The 20410-nt window shown below is 38.8% G+C and overlaps 1 protein-coding gene across 3 annotated transcripts in view; it reads left to right on the plus strand.

Annotated features, from left to right (window-relative positions):
* The window catches only part of GRM5 (glutamate metabotropic receptor 5), a 240981-nt gene that overhangs the window by 210836 nt on the left and 9735 nt on the right, over positions 1–20410 (plus strand). For all 3 annotated transcript variants that reach the window (XM_030460975.1, XM_030460985.1, XM_030460993.1), the window contains exon 7: positions 8993–9932. In XM_030460975.1, coding sequence (XP_030316835.1) covers positions 8993–9932 — 940 coding nt within the window. The remainder of the gene's footprint in view (positions 1–8992; positions 9933–20410) is intronic.

Raw genomic sequence — 20410 nt, forward strand, 5'->3', positions numbered from 1 at the left:
ACTTGGATAAAGGCATTTTTGGAACCCTTCCTTGGCTCAGACAACAAAACATTGATTCATCTTTCTTATGCTCAATCACCAGCATCATTTTTGTTCCACAAACTCCACAATATAAAATGTGTAATGGCAGGGATGTTGCTAATGGGAAGGAACAGAGATTAATGATTATTTTCAGTCAGCTGTGGAACATCAAAATTCAGATGCAGGGCAGGCAAGGTGACAGAAGTGTTGCAATACATTGTAGGAAAAAGAAGTTGTTCTCAGAATAGAAAAAGACACTGGAGTTCTGATGTGAAGAAATGTAAAGGAAATTCAAAGATAGTAGGAAAGTCAAGTGAGAGGAGGAGTTTCTCTTGATTAAATTGGTTACTGGAAAATATCTACATCTAGAAGCTGGGGTGAGAAAGGGAATGTTTATCCACCCATATTTATTTCTGCACAAATTTTGGTTTCGTTTCTCAGAGACCGGACTCTACCTTGGACAAAAATAAACAGCCATTCTCTTTCATTTCTACAAATTTATCTGTACAATTACAATATGTAGCCCAGGTCATTTCTTCCTCCTGGTTTAGTATCAAGATGTGCTGTCCAATCTCTTGTGGCTCCCTTTCTTCCCTATGCATTATATTAGCAACGTCCATACGTTACAACACCACTTCATACATCAGTATGGCCAATGTGGTTGAGCCACATACTCAACTAGAGCAAATGAAACTCACAGACTTAAATCCAAAAGTATGTGCCAACCTCTCCACTATTTCTCAAAGCCCTTTTCTGTCTTATATCCACAGTAGAGGGAAGACAATAAATGTCAGGCAAGTTTTGATACAAATGAAGGAATTTTCTCAACCCTGAAGACTAGATGAAATTAATTTTTCAGTAGCTTGATGAGAATAGCTTTTTTTGATTCTCCAAAAACACAAATTAGTTTGAGGACATGGTCTTCCACATTCAAAAATTGTCTTGAAAAGAGCAGATAAGTTTTTTCATCATCTTAGAACTTTTTCAGTGGATGTAGGAACATCTTGATCCAGCTATCATTAGTGCTTAAGTACATTTTCAAAGTGGAAAAAAGAGAAAATTATTATCTTTCTGAGATTCAGGGACAGAATTCAACTAAAGAGAAACAAATATTTGTCTAGTGGCCTGCAGCACATAATGGAAAGCAGATGATACTAATTTCAGTGACACCTGGATTATCTTCAGGATGAACTGACATTTTTAAAATTTTCTGTGTGTTCCAAATTCACTGGATATTTGATTTTCTTAATTGGATTCCCATGAAAATAGAAACTGAAATATTCTACATTTCTTGAAATATTTCCTATATCATTTAAGGATAAGGCTAAATATCAGAAATATATATTTTTACTGGAGTTACAAAAATGCTTGCACCAAACAAGGTGCAATAAGTCCAAGATAGCGGCATCACGACTTTATCTGCCTGTCTGAAAAGTGCCAGATAAGAACTGGATTATCCAAACAACCCTAGAATGGAAAGGATTGAGAAAAGGGCACCCCACCTCTAAGAGAAACAACTTATGCTTCAAAGAGCTGATGCTGTATTCCTTTCCCACGTGCCAATCTGGATTCCTCACTGAGAAACAAGGATGACTCCCTCCCTCTTCCTGAGGGCATTGCTCACACTGTCATGGAGAGCCACAGGGAACAGACAGTGCTGGGAGATGCTGCTGTCTTGTCTTCAGGCACCATCTGGGACAATCCACTGCTGTGGCTCCTGCAAAGAACCCCTGAGGCCAAGGGCAGGAGTAATGTGCTACTTTGGACCTCAGTAGATCCCCATGAGGTCTTGATAGGCTCTTCCTGCAGCATTGCTGGCTTGGGCTGTGGCAGATGCCACAGGGTCCTGAGGCTCAAATGTTTCATATAATAGGATTCTGTCCTCCTCCTCAATAAAAAACAGTAATTCATCTCTTGCCCAAGATATTTTCAAATGGCAACTATTGTTGCCATCAAGCTGTTTTCTTGTATTGTTTCTTGCAATAAAGTTCCAGCCATTGGTAATGTCACTAATTGTCTGATAGTTGTAAGCAGAAGGCAGAATACAATTTAGCCTGTGCTGACATTGATTTTGCTGCTGAAACATTACTGGGATCTTGCTTTTGACCATAATTGTTAAGGCTGTAATTCAGACCAATGATAGAAGGACACCATTAAGGACAGAAGAACAACCATATCTGGTTGTTTTTATCACTTTAAAAGCATATCAGCAGACATTATGCCCAATTTTTACCCTGATCTATGTTCCCTTTATTTCCTTTACTTTTTATTTCTTATGCCAAAAGAAATTTAACCATTTCCATAAGTCACTATCACACCAGCCTCTTGTAGAAACAGAGGAGAATAAGTTAAGGGTTCAGGTGCCAATACTATGATCAGCATCTCTGGTTGTCAGTTTCTCTCCTTCCTTGTTGATGAGTTTATAGAATTTTCTTCCCCCATTTGCTTGTTCCTGGTAAAGTGTGGAATTTAGCTTCCAGTCTTTTACAGCCCAGGCCTCCAGTGTGAGCCACACAGAGCTTCATGCTCAAGTGAGCTGGTTCAAGGATGCTGAGCCCAGCAAACAACTCTTGGAAGATCCTAGGTTGAATGAAGGAAGATTTGTCAACAAGGCCAGAAGGAACCACTTGTAATTATGTCTTACAATATGGAAAGTTTATAGAATACAGCATAATGTGAACAAAACATTTGCAACACACAGACCCAGCATTTTTCAGTGAAACTGAAATCAAAACATTAGAGCTAACAGAAGGATGGGCCTGATTGCTGCAATTCATCAGTTGTTCCAGTCAGTTTGCACATTTGTATAACTAAGGAATCATTCCCCCTGTAGTGACAGAGTAACTTTAATGTGTTATTCTAAGATTCATGGCCTTGTCTTTTGTTTCAATGAACAGCACAGTGTATTTGAGTTAAAAGGACTTAGACTACAGAGCTACAGATGCCCCCAATTTCATGGTTTAAGGTGTGACTTGTCCCAGTTCCTGCCCTGCCGAGGTGGAAGAACCAACACATGTGCATCCATCCTCTGCATCCAGTGACTGTGCAAACCCACCTTTCCCAATGGTTTCAGTAAATGTGACAGACTAGGAACTGCTGCAGCTAAGAAACCAGCACGTGGTCACTTCTGCATGCCCTGATACTGCATCAGCTTTAGAAAGTCACACCAGATCTGAGTAAAGAAATGGTGGCTATAATAATTTATCATAATGACAGAAGTTAGCACCAAAATGTTAAAGATAATGTCTCTCACTTCAGTTGGTCCACATTCCATGTGGAAATCAGGGGACTGATTTGTCACCCAGGACCTTGAAGAGTGTAATCTTCACTTTTCTTCACTTTTGTCTTGTCAGTTTCGGGAACAATGTGGGGTTTTTTGTTGGTTCGGTTTGTTTTTTCTGGTTTTGGGGTTTTTTTGGTTTTTTTTTTAAAGGCACCCTACTAGCTTTGTGTAGATTTTAATTCTGCCCCTTGTATTTTTTCATCCCATCTCTCCATTTGTGTAAGCCCAAATCAAGCTATTCCTTTCCTGGTTAATAAATAAGGAAATATTCAGAAATATTAATATAAAATATATGCAAGTGTAACATCAGTAAATTTTGAATAATATGTGCCAAGTCCTATTTGGAGATGCTCATTCACAACTAAGATGTGTCTAAGTTCTTTTTTTAAGTTCCTGTCTTGGTGTTTGTATTTATTCTATCCTTGGAAGGGTCTGTGAAAAGTTACAAAGAAAAGCAAGTCTTTTATCAGTGGGTTGAATTCACTGCCCAGGATGCCAAACCCAACTGAAGAATGTTTACGATTTACTGAACCAGAAGTAATTTTGTGACAATTTTAGACTCCATGTGGAGTGTGACCTTTAGCTCATGATGTTGACTTAAGAGACTTCACTGAATTCACTTCCCTTTCCAGATTACCCCCTGTTCACAAAAAAGCCTTCTTTTGTCATGTTTACCTTTGGAACTAGTTTAATTATATATTTTATATTGCCTATCATTAAAGGGTTTTTTAGTGCTAAGCTAATAGAGCTTTATGGATTCTGAAGGCATTTTTAAGGTCACTTAGCTGTCAAGGCTAAAATAACAAATTAAAACAGGCTCAAGATCAACTCTCCAGAAAATATGGAATATAATATGGTGCTTTATATCCTTGAACTCTTCTCCCAGATGAAGTAGTTTTAATGACATGTGACATATGTCAAGTTTATCTCTGCAAAGGGAGTGCGGGGTGCTAATAGACACATGGCAGTGGTCAAGCCTTCAAGAGCTTCTCTTCTCCTTGTTTATGGCAGAATTTAACTCATCCTTGAAATATCTAGATGTTTTTCCAAAATACCTAAATGCTTTTTTTTTTTTCCCCAGCAGTATCCTTATACATCCTTATCTGTAATTTCCTTGTGATTTTCAATCCTCCTTTCTCTTGCATGTCAAATGGGACCCTGATTTTTATTTTTTTTTATATGTTGCTCCCACTGACTACATTTCTGGCCAGAAGAATATAGAGGCAGTTTTATGTTAATTTTACTGGTGATCTGATCCCAGAAACAGTACACTCTTGAGCACAGAGTAGAAAAGCTCTACACCTGCTCCAAATTGGACTGGTTCCTAACAGCCTTTCCACAAGCCAAAGATTGCCTCAGCACACTGCAGGGACCACAAGACAAGGCTGCTGGCTCTCTCCCATCCAGAATTTCTGAGCCATGTAGGAGAGGAGGCTTTCCAGGTGCTTGGATATGTTGATGAAGTGTAAGAGGTGGTCTGCAGGGCAGGATCTGGTCCAAATGACCACTGAGCATACCATATTTAAGGGGTAGGAATTAGTTCTTCTGTGATATCATTTTTCAGCTTTTGCCTTTGTATAATCCTGGCCATCAATCTCACCTGAACTCTCACAGTGCTGTTTTCTAAATCTCTTTTACTGGATCTAGTTGTTGCTTTCTGCAAAGTGCCATTGTCAGAAACCATTAGCTGCAAAGCCATTCTATGAAAACCTCACCAGTCATTGCTTATGAAGAGTATCCAGTACTTAAATCTTAATTGAGGAATAAATCATTACAGAGTTTATCATTCTCCTTGTAAATTACACCCAGTGATGGTGAGGAAACTGGGACAAGTTTTCAACTCAGGTATTTTATTAAGAGAATGTAAATAAATAAATAAATAAATAAAGCAAGGAAGGCATGAAATAATCTGAAAGTAATGAGGAATGCTTGGTTAGGATTCATCTCTGCTGCAACTTTAGAAACCTTATATAATTTTTTGCATGTAAAGGCCAGCCATCAAATAAAGACCTGTTCTTTTCAAATTTCCTGCCCAAGGATATGTAATAGTATTAGAAGCTTTTGGTAACAACTGGGAACAATTTCTTTCCCCAAAACAGTATTTAAATTTTGGTAAAATCAGAAACAGGCTTAGAGGTCACTTACCATACAAATTGTATTATGCTTTTCTGGTTTTACCCTTCTTCCACCACTCTCACTGGCATAAAATGTTGATTTTAATGATATTATTACTCTGTTACATTAATTTTGATGAAGTCACAATGAAATGCAGTGTCTCCCTCACGAAGAATAATAAGCCCTTTAAAACCAACAAGACCTAGATGGATATAACTTGGAGTCCCTCAGGGGTCGGTACTGGGACCGGTGTTGTTCAATATCTTCATCAACGACTTGGATGAGGGTATAGAGTGTACCCTCAGCAAGTTTGCTGATGACACTAAGCTGGGAGGAGTGGCTGACACACCGGAAGGCCGTGCTGCCATTCAGAGAGACTTAGACAGGCTGGAGAGTTGGGCAGAGAGAAACATGATGAAGTTCAACAAGGGGAAGTGTAGAGTTTTGCATTTGGGGAAGAACAACACAATGTCCCAGTATAGGTTGGGGGCTGACCTGCTGGAGAGCAGTGTAGGTGAAAGAGACCTGGGGGTCCTGGTAGACAAGAGGATGACCATGAGCCAGCAATGTGCCCTTGTGGCCAAGAAGGCCAATGGCATCCTGGGGTACATTAGAAAGGGTGTGGTTAGTAGGTCAAGAGAGGTTCTCCTCCCCCTCTATTCTGCATTGGTGAGGCCGCACCTGGAGTATTGTGTCCAGTTCTGGGACCCTCAGTTCAAGAAGGACAGGGAAGTGCTTGAAAGAGTCCAGCGCAGAGCTACTAAGATGATTAAGGGAGTGGAACATCTCCCTTATGAGGAAAGGCTGAGGGAGCTGGGTCTCTTTAGTTTGGAGAAAAGGAGACTGAGGGGTGACCTCATCAATGTTTTCAAATATGTAAGGAGTGAGTGTCAGGGAGATGGAGTTAGGCTTTTCTCAGTGATGACCAGTGATAGGACAAGGGGTAATGGGTGTAAATTGGAGCACAGGAGGTTCAAGTTGAATATTCGAAAAAATTTTTTTACTGTAAGGGTGACAGAGCCCTGGAACAGGCTGCCCAGGGAGGTTGTGGAGTCTCCTTCACTGGAGACATTCAAAACCCGCTTGGACACGTTCCTGCACGATGTACTCTAGGTGGCCCTGCTCTGGCAGGGGGGGTTGGACTAGATGATCTTTCGAGGTCCCTTCTAACCCCTAGGATTCTATGATTCTATGATTCTATGATTCTATGATTCTATGATAACCACCTAATGCTATGAGACTGTTTCATAAAAATCTAAATGGCTTTTTAACGTTAAGACATGGCAATAATTTTATCCTTGCAGTAGAAAGCTTTGCGCACCAAAGCAGTTAAATAATGGACAGCAAATTAATCTGCATGTAGTAACCAAGAGCACAATTGTTTTACACTGTAGTCACCTCAAATTTATATCCTTTATCTGCACAAAATCAAAGTTTCATTGACCCAAATCCTTTTGATTTTTCTGCAAGAATACAGATCTACCTGCCACCTTGTTGTAGGTATTATATCTTAGCTAATATTGTGTAGGGAGAAGAGAGGAGCTAAAACTAATATCTAACGATGACATTTCATGATATTATCTTTTCAATTAAGAATGTCAGGGGTAGATTTGGAAAAAAAAAAAGCTCCACTCAAAGTAAAGGAACAGGTAAAGAGTAGATCTTGGGTGTAGAAATTCCTATATTATTGTCCTGATGTCTACATTTACTCCTGTTCATCAGATCATTGAGGTTCCACATTCCCTACTTAACTGACATTTCCTGGCATCCAGATGCTTATCAGACTGTGCTAATTACCCTCAATGCTGAAAATACCAATGTGAGTAGCCAGCTGTCCATCCCCATGGAATGAAGATCCCTGCACAATCCACCCTGACACAGGATGACACCTTTCTGTCCAACCTAACCTGATTAAACAATCCTAAATTTTTAGGTCATTTAGACTTTGCAATCAAGGCTAGTCAAGCTTAATACAAGTACAGGGGAACCAAAAGCTTTTAATTGCATTTTCCCCACTCTGTCATTTCCATACAGCACTCTTGTTCTGGCTGGTAATGCCACGCATGTCTACTACTGTATTTGCACTCCAGAGCACCAAGATCCTCCTCCCTTATTTATTCCTGTGGTATGGGTTCAGGCTGTGACAGAGTTAATTTTCCCTATAGCAGCCCTCATAGTGATGCACTGGTACTGGTGGCTAGAAATGAACCAGTATTTTGGATGATTCTGAGCAGTGGTCACACAGCATCAAGGTTGTCTCTCCAATGTTCCCTCTCACCAGGAGGCTGGGCATGGGCAAGATCTTGGGAGGGGACATAGCCAAGACAACTCACCCAACTGACCGAAGGGATTTTCCATACCAAATTATGCCTACTCAGCAAAAAAAGCTAAGAGATAAGGACACGAGGCAGGCATTCATTATTACATTTGTCTTCTGGAGCAGCTACTACACATAGTGAAGTCCTGCTTCCAAGGAAGTGTTTGGACATTGCCTGCTAATGAAAAACAGAGAATAAATCCTTTGTGGGTTTTGGTTTTTGGGTTTCTTTACTTCTCCACCAGGTCTTTACTTTTCTTTATTAAATTGTTTTTATTTTGACCCATAATTTTTTCCAACTGCTTTTATTCTCCATCCTATTTTGTCTAGGAGGGAAATGATAGAGAGGCTTGGGGGCACCTGGTGTCCACCACACCTATCCAGGCTTCACAGTACAATAGGAAAGTAAGGATTGAGAAAGGATGCCAGCAACAAGTTTTCTGCCAGCTTTTCCTCCTGCCCATTAGCTTTCAGACTGTGGAATAAAAACTTTTGATTTCCTATAACACTCATACATAGAATGACTTATTAAAACCTATACATAGATGGAAAAAACTGTTTCACTGCTAATTTATCTTTGACACTAATTTATTGAATTCATCTTGATTTGATTAGTTAGATGAAGTCTCAAAAAAATAAATGACAGGTAAAGAAGTGTGCAGAGTGTGCCATTACAAATTGCCTATTATCTGCAACTCTGAGCCTAGAAATATTTTGTGAGAAAAAAAGGTAGAACTTATGAGTAAGAAACACTCTTTTCTTGATATCTAGAATCTGGAAGATTCCTCTCCATAATCATCAAACAAGTGTCAGTATCCTTCTTAGTGTACAACATAATTAGTAGGCCAGTAGTAGCTGGCCTCTAAGTTCATATAGTATAAATACATCTCTGAAGGATTCTGTACTGAGATAATGCAATTTGATTCTGAAAATTATTCATAAATTGCTATATTTTAAATAATTGAAAAGGAAAATTCCATTGTGAGAGGTGAATTATCTAAATCAGCTTGACTGTTTTTTTGGTCATCATGTTTTATATTCAAGATAAAGAGAAATACTGCAATAAACTGTCACTGAAATGTATTTATTGTGCCATTATATTAAAATAGTCTTAGCCCACACTCATTATAATGTCACCTTCCTGAAAGACAAAAAGAAGAGAAATATCAGGAAAACCTATAACTGTGAAAATAAACCATCTTGCTCTTACGTATTTCAGTTTACTTTCTTTTCTTTTTTTTTTTTTTTTTCTGTAGGCTGTGATCTCATCCCAGTCCAGTATCTCAGATGGGGTGATCCTGAACCAATTGCAGCAGTTGTTTTTGCATGCCTGGGTCTTCTGGCCACCTTGTTTGTTACAGCTATATTCATAATGTACCGTGATACTCCAGTGGTCAAGTCCTCCAGTCGAGAACTTTGCTACATCATTCTAGCAGGCATCTGCTTGGGTTACTTGTGCACTTTCTGCCTCATTGCAAAACCTCAACAGATTTACTGCTATCTTCAACGAATTGGCATTGGCCTCTCCCCAGCTATGAGTTACTCTGCTTTAGTTACTAAAACCAACCGCATTGCAAGAATCCTGGCTGGAAGCAAGAAGAAAATTTGTACAAAGAAACCTAGGTTCATGAGTGCCTGTGCCCAACTGGTTATTGCTTTTATATTGATATGTATACAATTAGGCATAATTGTTGCCCTCTTTATAATGGAGCCACCAGATATAATGCATGACTACCCCAGTATCCGTGAGGTCTACCTGATTTGTAACACCACCAACCTGGGTGTTGTAACTCCCCTTGGATATAACGGATTATTAATTTTAAGTTGCACCTTTTATGCATTTAAGACAAGAAACGTTCCGGCTAATTTCAACGAAGCAAAGTACATCGCCTTTACAATGTATACCACCTGCATCATTTGGCTGGCTTTTGTGCCAATATATTTTGGAAGCAACTACAAGATAATCACCATGTGTTTCTCCGTGAGTCTGAGTGCCACAGTGGCCCTTGGCTGCATGTTTGTGCCCAAGGTCTACATCATCCTTGCTAAGCCTGAGAGAAATGTACGCAGCGCATTCACCACATCGACCGTGGTCCGCATGCACGTAGGGGATGGAAAATCATCTTCAGCTGCAAGCCGCTCAAGCAGCCTGGTGAACCTGTGGAGAAGAAGGGGATCATCTGGTGAAACCCTTAGGTAAAGTTAGCTAATGGGGGAGTGTGGGGAAGAGCTGGTGATCTTCTGAGAGTCGCTACTAATGGAAGAAAAAATGGGAATATCTTAATTTTCTTTGCTTCTGCAATGGGGGAGGAATAAATCCTCTCTCCCACATTTTTAGCAGTTTTAGTTTTGGTTTAGTCAAAATGTTGTGCAAAAATAGGAGACAGAACATTGGACAAACAATTACAAGGTTGGAAGCTGAACTGCGACAACAGTACACTGGATGTAGGGAGGGAAAAAGTTCTTAAGAGGAAAAGACTATAGAACAATAAATATAACAGATTGCCTTGTTCTGAATATACCCATTTACTACTGATTTTACTTAAATGAATTGCATGATATCTGTATTTTGCCTCTAGTCACTGCAGTGAGACAACAGGATTGTTGCTAGTGCTGTTTAATCAAGGTGGAGTAAGAAACACAAGTGGCATCATCCTCAACGACTTTCAGGCATTAGAGGACTTTTTTCATGTGACTCTTTTGTTACATCTTCTATCTCTTATTCCTTGATTTTCCCTTGATTTTCCTTTCCTATATTATCTCTTCCTGCTTACATTCTTTTTATCCTCACTTAACTTCTTTACCTTTCTTAATACCTTTTTCTGTATGAATCCTTCTAACTCTATCCAATTTTGATGCTCACAGGCCCCACACTTGCTACCTTTCCTACCACTGAACAGATGCTCCCTTGTGAGATATTTCTGTTTCTTCCCACAGAATTATTTGAACTCAGTGGCCATGAAGACAGCTTGTATGTTCAGTGCATAAAAATTACAGTAAACCAACACTAAAGAGAAAGTAGAGCTCTGTGGAGACATTACCCTGTTTCATAGAGAGTGTGTAGAGTTGCACCCAGCCCAGAGGTTTGTTTTAATCTTTTGATCCCTCTCACTTTCGGTTATTTAGAAGCAGGCATTATTATTCTACCTATGTGAAAGTGCAGAGAAATAACTTTGTCATTCTAAAGTAAAATATATATATAGCCAGAAAGTTACTTGTGGCTATGCTTTCCTCCTTATTGAAACACTTGTGGATTTTAGGATTGATAATATGAATAATTCCAGAATTTCCACTGTTCACAACTGGAGCTGGCATGTAATGAGGGTAATTCATGCTTGCATTTTGTGTGAACCACAATGTAGACTTGAAAGGGGATTTTATCAGAAATATCTGTGGGACAATGATTATTTGTTTCTGCCAGATTATTACTAATGCTTCTCTTTCAGTGACTTTGAACTGGTACAGTAATGGCCAAAGTCTATTACAAGATAATTTATACCTATGATCAGCTAAAGATGGGATCTTCCAATTACTTTCCATGTGCAGAAGAGGATTCTATTTTAAAATTATAAATCCATTATCAGCTTAAGTGATGGGTAACTGAAATATCCTTTTCTACAGCCTCTGTCTGTATGACTGGATGGCCTGAGCTGTTCAGGTTGGAAAACCTATAGCAATTTTTGTGCCAGCTAAAAGAGGTGTTCTTTCTAATACGTCTTCAATAGAAGGGCATACTTCTTCTTTGAGGTCATTATTTTTTTTTCTCACTTTTGCTGCAGAGCTCATTTGCCATTTCACAGCTTTTTCACTCAAGATGAAGTTATAGATGATGGGAAGTTCTTGGCCTTGTGAAATATCTGTCATACATTAAGGCCCAATTTTGAAAGACATTGCCCTAAAACCTTAGGGCTTTTTCTGAAAAGGAGTTAACCCTACTATTAAATATCCTAAAAGGCAAGGTGTATTTTATTCTTTTTAAGGCCTCTATTTCTAACATAATCAACAAATAATTAATAATAAAACATAATTAGCAATGACTTCTTTTTTAATTAGCACTGTCTTGGAAATGTCTTCAATCCTGAAGAGGTTTGAGAGTGCCTGATGTGTGTGTAGGAATGAGAAAGGAAGTACAGAGCTGATACATTGACATATTTGCCTAAATATAAAAAACTAGAACATTTTACTTGAAACTTGGAGAGTAACTTTTATGTACTTCGCAGTGTTCATCAACACTTAAAACTGCAACATGGAAGACACTCTTAATGTATGTGTGCAGTTGGTTAAACTATGATAGTGTCAGTGAGTTTAGCAGTGCTCAGCCACTATGTGCCTGAAGGACATGGGAATCCACGAGCAAACTGATTTCATCAGTCCTATAAAATTCTCTCTAATCAAGGCCTACTTGGTTACATGAAAGAAAACACAACAGAATCCTGAAATGTTCTGGGAAAATTTAAAATGCTGCTCAAGACTTCACCTGTGTTTGATATCATCTCCAAAAAAGAACAGAAAACCACTTTCAGCTTCAATTCTTCTTACTGTGGTATGATCATTTTACTTAATATTCAATCATTTCTTTGAAAAATCTTGTTTCAAAAAATAATATGTTTCAAGGTATTATCCAGTACAATACGAAAGAAGCTTTTTTGAATAGTTATTCAAATAAACATTGAAGTACTCTGAATGAAAGCGAATATGCACTGGAGTTACATGGCTTTATATAAAAGGCTCAGAGGGGTTTTATTTAAAGGAGAGTGAGTCACTGTTGAATTTTAAAGAAACATGCTATTTAAGTCACCCGTACATAGAAAGGCCCTTGTCATTAGCATTTTGTTTCTTGACTCTAATTTGTAGCACAGTGTAGTATTGCATCAAATCATTGCCAAACAGATAATGCCAATGCTCCATTCGGAGCTTTCACATCAGCTGCAAAATGACAGGTAAGACTGCTTTTGCCTAAATAAAGCAATGCATATGTTAGAGCCCTAGGTGACTTTTTTGCATTTCTTCTATTAAGAAAAGTCAGGCAAGCTGTGGCTTCATGTTGGAATGGATCTTCACACACTGAAATATGTAGAACTATTCATTATATAGTGAAATGAAAACTGTTTCATGAAGGCTACTGTGATTTAGCTGTGCTAATTAAAATATATTCTACCCTCATTTAAAAGGAGGGCTAACAAGCCAGACATTATGAGAAATGGCTCCATAAAGAAGAATACTGAATACTACATAAAGGAAGTCAAAGCCACACAATCTGTGTAGAGGGGCATCTCGCCCTTCTGCTTCCATTTATCTTAGAAGTTCATTTCAGAGGTACTGGGGAGGGCCAAAATAAACTGAGAAAATCTTACCTTAAGGTCCCAGAACTATAATCACATGTCCTACACAGCCCATTTACAAGAATTTAAAACACAAGGTTAATTTATCCTCTCCTTATTCTCAAATAACTCTTTATACCAAATAAGATAAGGACTGTATATTTCTTCTAGAAGAGCTGCTACTCTATTCTAGGCAGGACCACACACCCAAAAGTTTCATTCATGCTGAAGGTTAAAGCAGATGTTCTAAAGTTTTTTTCTTAGCTTTCTCATATCTTAGCCCTGGATTTCACACAGTAATCTAACCAGTCTTTCGGAATATGTCTTTAAATGACCCACACAACACAATCTGCATTTTCCAAGCTTACATATGCTGAACCTTTAAAGACACACATCTCCTTCCACTCATTGAGATTAAAGCTTAGTACTCCAATGTGATAATGATACTTTATACCACATGGATTTACTGCATGATTCAGTATTTGCTAAGTAATTAAACAGGGATCAGTGTTGGGCCCAGTTCTGTTCAATATCTTTATCGACGACCTAGACGAAGGGATTGAGTCCATCATCAGCAAATTCGCAGATGACACCAAGCTGGGAGGAAGTGTGGACCAACTGGAAGGCAGGAGGGCTCTGCAGAGGGACCTGGACAGACTAGAGAGCTGGGCCGATTCCAACGGGATGAGGTTCAACAAGGCCAAGTGCCGGGTCCTGCACTTTGGCCACAACAACCCCATGCAGCGCTACAGGCTGGGCACAGAGTGGCTGGAGAGCAGCCAGGCAGAAAGGGACCTGGGAGTCTGCATCGACAAGAAACTGAACATGAGCCAGCAGTGTGCCCAGGTGGCCAAGAAGGCCAATGGCATCCTGGCCTGTATCAAAAACAGCGTCACCAGCAGGTCCAGGGAGGTGATTCTTCCCCTGTACTCAGCGCTGGTTAGGCCACACCTGGAGTACTGTGTCCAGTTCTGGGCCCCTCAGTTTAAGAAGGATGTAGAGGTCCTAGAACAGGTCCAAAGGAGGGCAACCAGGCTGGTGAAGGGACTCGAGCACAGGCCCTATGAGGAGAGGCTGAGAGAGCTGTGGCTGTTCAGCCTGAAGAAGAGGAGGCTCAGGGGAGACCTCATTGCTGTCTACAACTACCTGAAAGGAGGCTGTAGCGAGGTGGGAACTGGACTCTTTTCACAGACGACCTTCAACAAGACAAGAGGACACAGTCTTAAGTTGTGCCAGGGGAGGTTTAGGTTAGATATTAGAAAGAATTTCTTCACGGAGAGGGTGATTAGGCTATGGAATGGACTGCCCGGAGAGGTGGTAGATTCTCCGTCCCTGGAGACATTTAAAAAAAGACTGGATGTGGCACTCAGTGCCATGGTCTAGCAACTGCTCCGGTGGGTCAAGGGTTGGACTAGATGATCTCTGAGGTCCCTTCCAACCCGGCTAATTCTATGATTCTATGATTCTATAAACAGTGGCTGTCTAAGACGTTAACTACTCGTTCAGTTTTTAATACGTTATCTTGTTCGGTTCAGAAGTTTGTCTACCACCATGGGATTGCAGAACTGGACATTGCTCTGTATACATCTGCAGAAGTGATAGAAACCCATTCAGGAGTGAGGGGGATCTTTGGCTCTGGTGAGCCAACACTCATCTGCAGGTGAACCACTGAATTTGTACATTTTAAATCACTGTAATTCTATTTTCTCTTATTCACTGCAGATGAAGATGCACACACATCCACCTCAGAATCCAGTATCTTTTGGGGGCATTTTCATTTCCTCTCTACTACACTGGTAAAATAACAGCAGCTTGAGGGACCAAGTGCCTGCCTTGCTCATGCATCAGAAAAAGTATTCAGATGTCCAGGTTCACATGATGATAAATGCTATTCTTGTCTATGTGCAAAACATGATAAACAAAGTAGATTTTTCCTCTAGACTGGATTCAGCCCTGGACCACCAGTGGCTATAATTAGTGTTTACGTCAGACAGTCCCAAACTGTGCCACAATTAAATATTTTGGAAACAGGTTTCTACCATCACACTGTGTGCTCTGTTTTCTGCAAGAAGCAGCTGGTTTTCATCCTTACCTACTTTTTATAACTGACAGTATTTGTTTCATTACAGTTCAAACAGGAGCTACTTTGATCCACAAAATAAGAAAACCATACTTGGATCATCTTATAGGGTGACAGTCATGGTTTAAAAATATTGCAGTCTAAAATTATAGAATGTCAGCACATCATACCTCAGTATCAAAATCCTGGAATTAGGCTTATTCAGAAGCTTAAACTAAAATTTCTCAAAAAAACCACTCTTTTTTTCTCAGGAAATTTTACAAACATTCCTTCAAATTCTTAGTCTGATTGAAATCCACTTAAAGCACTGGAAAAAAAAAATGAACCAAAAACTTCAGGCTTGAATGAACTTGAGCAATGCTACATCTGCTTCAAGATCTGGCAATGTTCCATTGTTAGGAAAGACTAGGGAGGACATTGAGTTTCCAGATAAAAAATAATCCCCATCTGACTAAACCTCTGCCACTGTTAAGCATCCCATGCCAAGAGGCTCCAAAAGGCAGCCCATGCAGTCCCCACTGCCCATGTATCAGATTTTGATTGATTAAAAGCCACATCAATGAATAAGTGCATAGATTTCAAGCTATGGCAATCAAGCTGTGATCGAATGTGGGTTTTTCGGTTTTGGGGTTTTTTTGTTTGTTATTTTTTTGTTTGGTTTTGGGGGGGGTGTTTTGGTTTTTTCTTTGTTTTGTTTTGTTTTGTTTTGTTTTTAATATGTGTCAGCATTATCAGCATGATAATCATGAGAATTTTGCATGTAAATGAGAGAGATTTGAATTCCCTATGCTGCAGGAAGATAAATTGTCTAGGAGATTTAAAAAAAAAACAAAACAGGGCTGGTATTTGATATGGTGCTTTCAGTCCTTGTAAAAAGGAAAATGGAACACAAGAAAAACTAGGGGAGATTTGTGAAAAGCTGAAGCTGGCTCGCTTTCCTCATGTGTACACCCATTGAGGAAGATACTGATCATGAGTGTCTGCTACTGCTTATTCCATTGTGACATTTCTTACAGTACAAGTGCCAATTTTGTCTTCATTTCTATGCAGCTTGAAAAATTTCTTTGACACATTTTGAATGATGATAAAAGTACTTCACACTTCTCCAAACTAATTTGTATAACTTTTTACTTACCAGACATTGTCAGGTCATGAGCTGTATGTTCATACTTAAAATTTTCCCAACTCAGGGGCTGAGATAGTTTGATGACCTGATTGATCATGAAGTACACACTAAGATAAACACTTCTCAGGTCCACTGCCTGGCAAAACAGGGGAAAGCACAGCTTTCCCAATCCATAAAATAATAGTCACAGAATCTAGAAAAATAATTGGTTCTGCAATTTCTGCGGGTGCTTTCAATGGTTTGCTCATAGAAACATGAAACAGAATAAAGAAAAGGTTGTAACCTCAAAATACTGAGCTCAGGACTGGACTCATCCAGTGGGGGGATCCAGCACTTGTACTCAGTGCTTTACACTAGATCATTGGAAAAAAAAAAAAACAAACCAAACCAACTTTTAGCTGTTGCTCATCTCACTGCAAGAAGTCTCAGTGAAAGCTGAAAAATGAAAGTCCTGCACAAAACAGGACAAGACATCATTGTAAGGCAAAAGAGCTCACTGAGAAATCATCATATACCAAAAAATATTTTAATTTTCTACAGATGCTGTTCAAGGCACCATCAGCTTCCAACTGCAGAGATGTGCTTGGATAACTTTTTAGCATGAGGCAATGGCAAAGAATTAAAGAGTAAGCATCTTGCATTATGCACTGTTGTTAGAGTAGGTAACAGTTTACATGAGGTGAAGGTTTGGCTCAGTGGGTATTGTTCTTATTTAAAAGGAACAAAATCTAGCCACATTGATACAAGATATTATATGTTTCCTTCATAGTCTTGTTATGAAAGAATTTTGTTGCATGTGGGAAAAAAATATTTGACCCCTCAAAGGAAGTCATTCTCTTTTTAACTAATTAATCTGTGTTTATTAATGATCATTCAGAGTTATTTTAATCCAGTATCTTACAAAAATTTAGAATGATAGTTTACTGATTGGTTTGTCCTGCATTTTTTCTTTAAAAAATTTATTCTTTTTGTCTTTTTTGAACAGCTTGATTTTGTGATTAATTAAAATCCAAATATTGTGAAATGACTGAAGAATATTTTATGAAATTTGGTAAAAAGTATTAAGTCTGAAGGATTTTGATAAATTGCTTCTAAAACATTTCATCTGTATAATGAATTTATATTCTTGAATGCCCTGATTACAATGATTTTAATTAATGTACAATGTTAGCTGTTTTGAATTTTGCCCTCAAGTTTAATTAAAATACTTACTGATTGACTGATATAACTTGTTTGGCTGCATTAACTGAGCATATGCAGTCAAGTCTAATTTTTGCAATTATTCGTGTTATTAAGATAGCGTCCCCATAATTTAGAACCAAGTATCACAGCTGAACCACTCAAATTAAATTAATTTGTAAACAGTTTCCTGCCTACTGTTGCACTAATATGCTCTAGACTGCAAAATGCAGTCTTTCTAGTGTATTGGAAAAAAAAAAAAAAAAAAGTGAAGACAAGAAGACAAGGACCCAGGAATCAGGAATTGTTTGGGGTTTTTTACAGGAAGAAAGACCTGAGGAGGAGTCTACTGCCTTTTAACAGAAGTGGCTACTCCTCTTACCTGTTTTTTTCTCCTTGAAGTTTTTCTCCAAAAATTCTGATGATAAAAATTTGTCACCATGTATTATATCAATATTAATATTATCAGCCAGGCTGGTCAAGGCATCCAAGACCTTCCTCTTGGAAACAGAAGAGACAGTAATGGCAGGACAGGACATGAGCACATCTGGGTCTCATTCTAACTCCAGGTTACCAGAACCTGGTTCTAAAGTAAAGGCATAGTCTAATAAAAGACATATCTACAGACTGGAAACTCTTCTCAGTATAGGGAACTCTTCTCACACCTTCACTGGGAAAAAAATAAATAGTAGGGAATTACACATTAAAACTGGTTTCTACTTCACTTATAGTGGATAATTATTGGTGCAGTTCAGCATGATGGTTCCCATATTCCCCCTTTATTTCCCGTAGCATCCACAATTTTTGTGTACAAGACTTTTATTGGAAGGTGAAGAAGGCAAGGAAAAGGTCCAGCAGTGCTTCAAACCTGAGCAGTCACTCTGGTGTTTCCTTCCATTTATCACATGTACATCAAGTTCTCTGAAAACAGAGCAGCACAGACATGGTTTCTCTCAGACCAGGACTAAGTTTCCTTCTTCCTATTTATCCCCCTCACAGAGCACCTCAGGATAAAACAGAGTGGTGTGACAAAGTATCTGGCAAACGCAAATGTGAGTGATTGAATTACTGTGAATTACTTCACAAACTTCCTGTCACTGATCATCACTTATAAAATGTATTTGTATGTATCATGATGCATTTGGCTTAAGACAGGTCACCCCTGTGCAAAAAAAATGACACAGCCCACAATGCGAAACCAAAGGCCCCAAAGAAACACTAAAAATGGTCCAAAATCTATTAAATCCTTGGACGGAATCTAGTATTTGCCTTTCTGCACAGAAGCAAAGTCTTCTCTCGCTTTTCTAACCATTACATAGTCCTGGAATTGACAATGAGAAATCTTTCCTTACCAATGCTGCTCAGACTGTACTTTTATGCATTCTCCATACAGCTGCTGAAATACTAAATTAATTTTCACATTAGTATCTATTCTGAAAACTACAAAGTACAGTTTGAGGGGTGTTTTTTGTCGTCACAATAAATATTTTAAAGTAATAATTTTTTTTAAAAAACAGGAAGGGGAAACTGAAAACACTTTTTACACAGAACCTCTGGTGCACCTTTCCAGAATGGTGAAACCAATAATTTTGCAGTTTCTACGCAGTGGTTAGATGCACTTTCTACACTAGCAGTGTTGGTTGGAGTTTGGTTGCCACTTTCATAATTACATGGATATTTAGCACTGAATGATTGGCAGTGGAATAGTTACTGTGGTTCAAGATTTTGAGGCATTCTCTGACAACATACTATTTCTGGTGGTGTCATTTTCTCTTGTAATTCATGCTTGGAGATTCACAGTAGTCTCTCTGCTGACTGTCATAGAAGTGCAATTTGTGCTACTGACTGAGGAATGTGCATTTTGAGGGGAGTTCCTTGTGTGGGTCATATGCATCCTAACCAAGGGTTCTTCAGGAGAGAATTACGGGGGACACTTACCTCATTTCCTCCTGTTGGATACTTTTTAGCATCAGCTTATTGTAACCATTTAGATTCTCAAAATTCTTTCTTTTAGTTGACATTTTCTCCATCTGTCTTGTTGGGCACAGAATACCTCTTCTGGTTATCAGAACTGGTGATACAAGTAACCATGTTTCCTTCCTAAGCTCTACTTTCTTTGATATCTAACACCTTCACCCCAACTTCATTTCCTTTTCTTTCCTGCAAAGTCTCTACATATCTTTTTCTCTTTATTCTTTCTCTCCCAGTAAAATATGTATGATCCAGTTTGACTTCCTTTGTATTTTTCAGTGAATTTATCTACTCTCTAAGCCCCACCACTTTTTCCTCTGCTCTAGGAATCAGCTTCGTTCAGTCTGTGTGTGTCCTGAGTGAGCTTCGTGCCTACCTGGGAGCACTGCACATACCACATTCTGGATTGCTTTAAAGACCTTGGTAGCCAGTCTGTAAACTTCTGTTGTTCTTCCTTCCAGTAAGGTTATAACTTGAAAATGAAAAGATTTCTCTGCACTGAGCACACCACATTTTACTGTCTGCTGTTCACTCAGATTCACTAAGCTTCTTCCTCAGTATTTATGCAACATATACTGCCTCTGAGGATCAACAATTGCATACAAAATTTAGCCTCACCTTGTGTGTGCTCAGGTTATTTTTCTTTTACAGGGTTGTGTTCTTCAAGGTTTTCTTTTGGTATTTAGACCAGGTAGTAATTTATTCTGTAATGCTAGCAATTTTAAAGTGATTGAGCTTCCCCAGGGAAGCGTGTTACATTGTTACCTACAATGTGGTTTGTATCATGTGAGAATGGGATACCAGAATACTTTTGAGGAAACATCCTCAGGAATTTTGCCCAAATTTTATTAAAGCATTTAAATAATTATTTCAACACCTAGTCTAAGGATTGCTATAATTAGGGTGAAATTCACCAGTGGGAAGAGAGCCAGCGTAGAACCTCTTCAGTGTTCACATCCCAATTAAGTGCTCAAAGAGTGAACAGTGACCGGGTCTT

Source organism: Calypte anna, chromosome 1 (genome assembly GCF_003957555.1).
Source record: "Calypte anna isolate BGI_N300 chromosome 1, bCalAnn1_v1.p, whole genome shotgun sequence".
Taxonomy (NCBI): domain Eukaryota; kingdom Metazoa; phylum Chordata; class Aves; order Apodiformes; family Trochilidae; genus Calypte; species Calypte anna.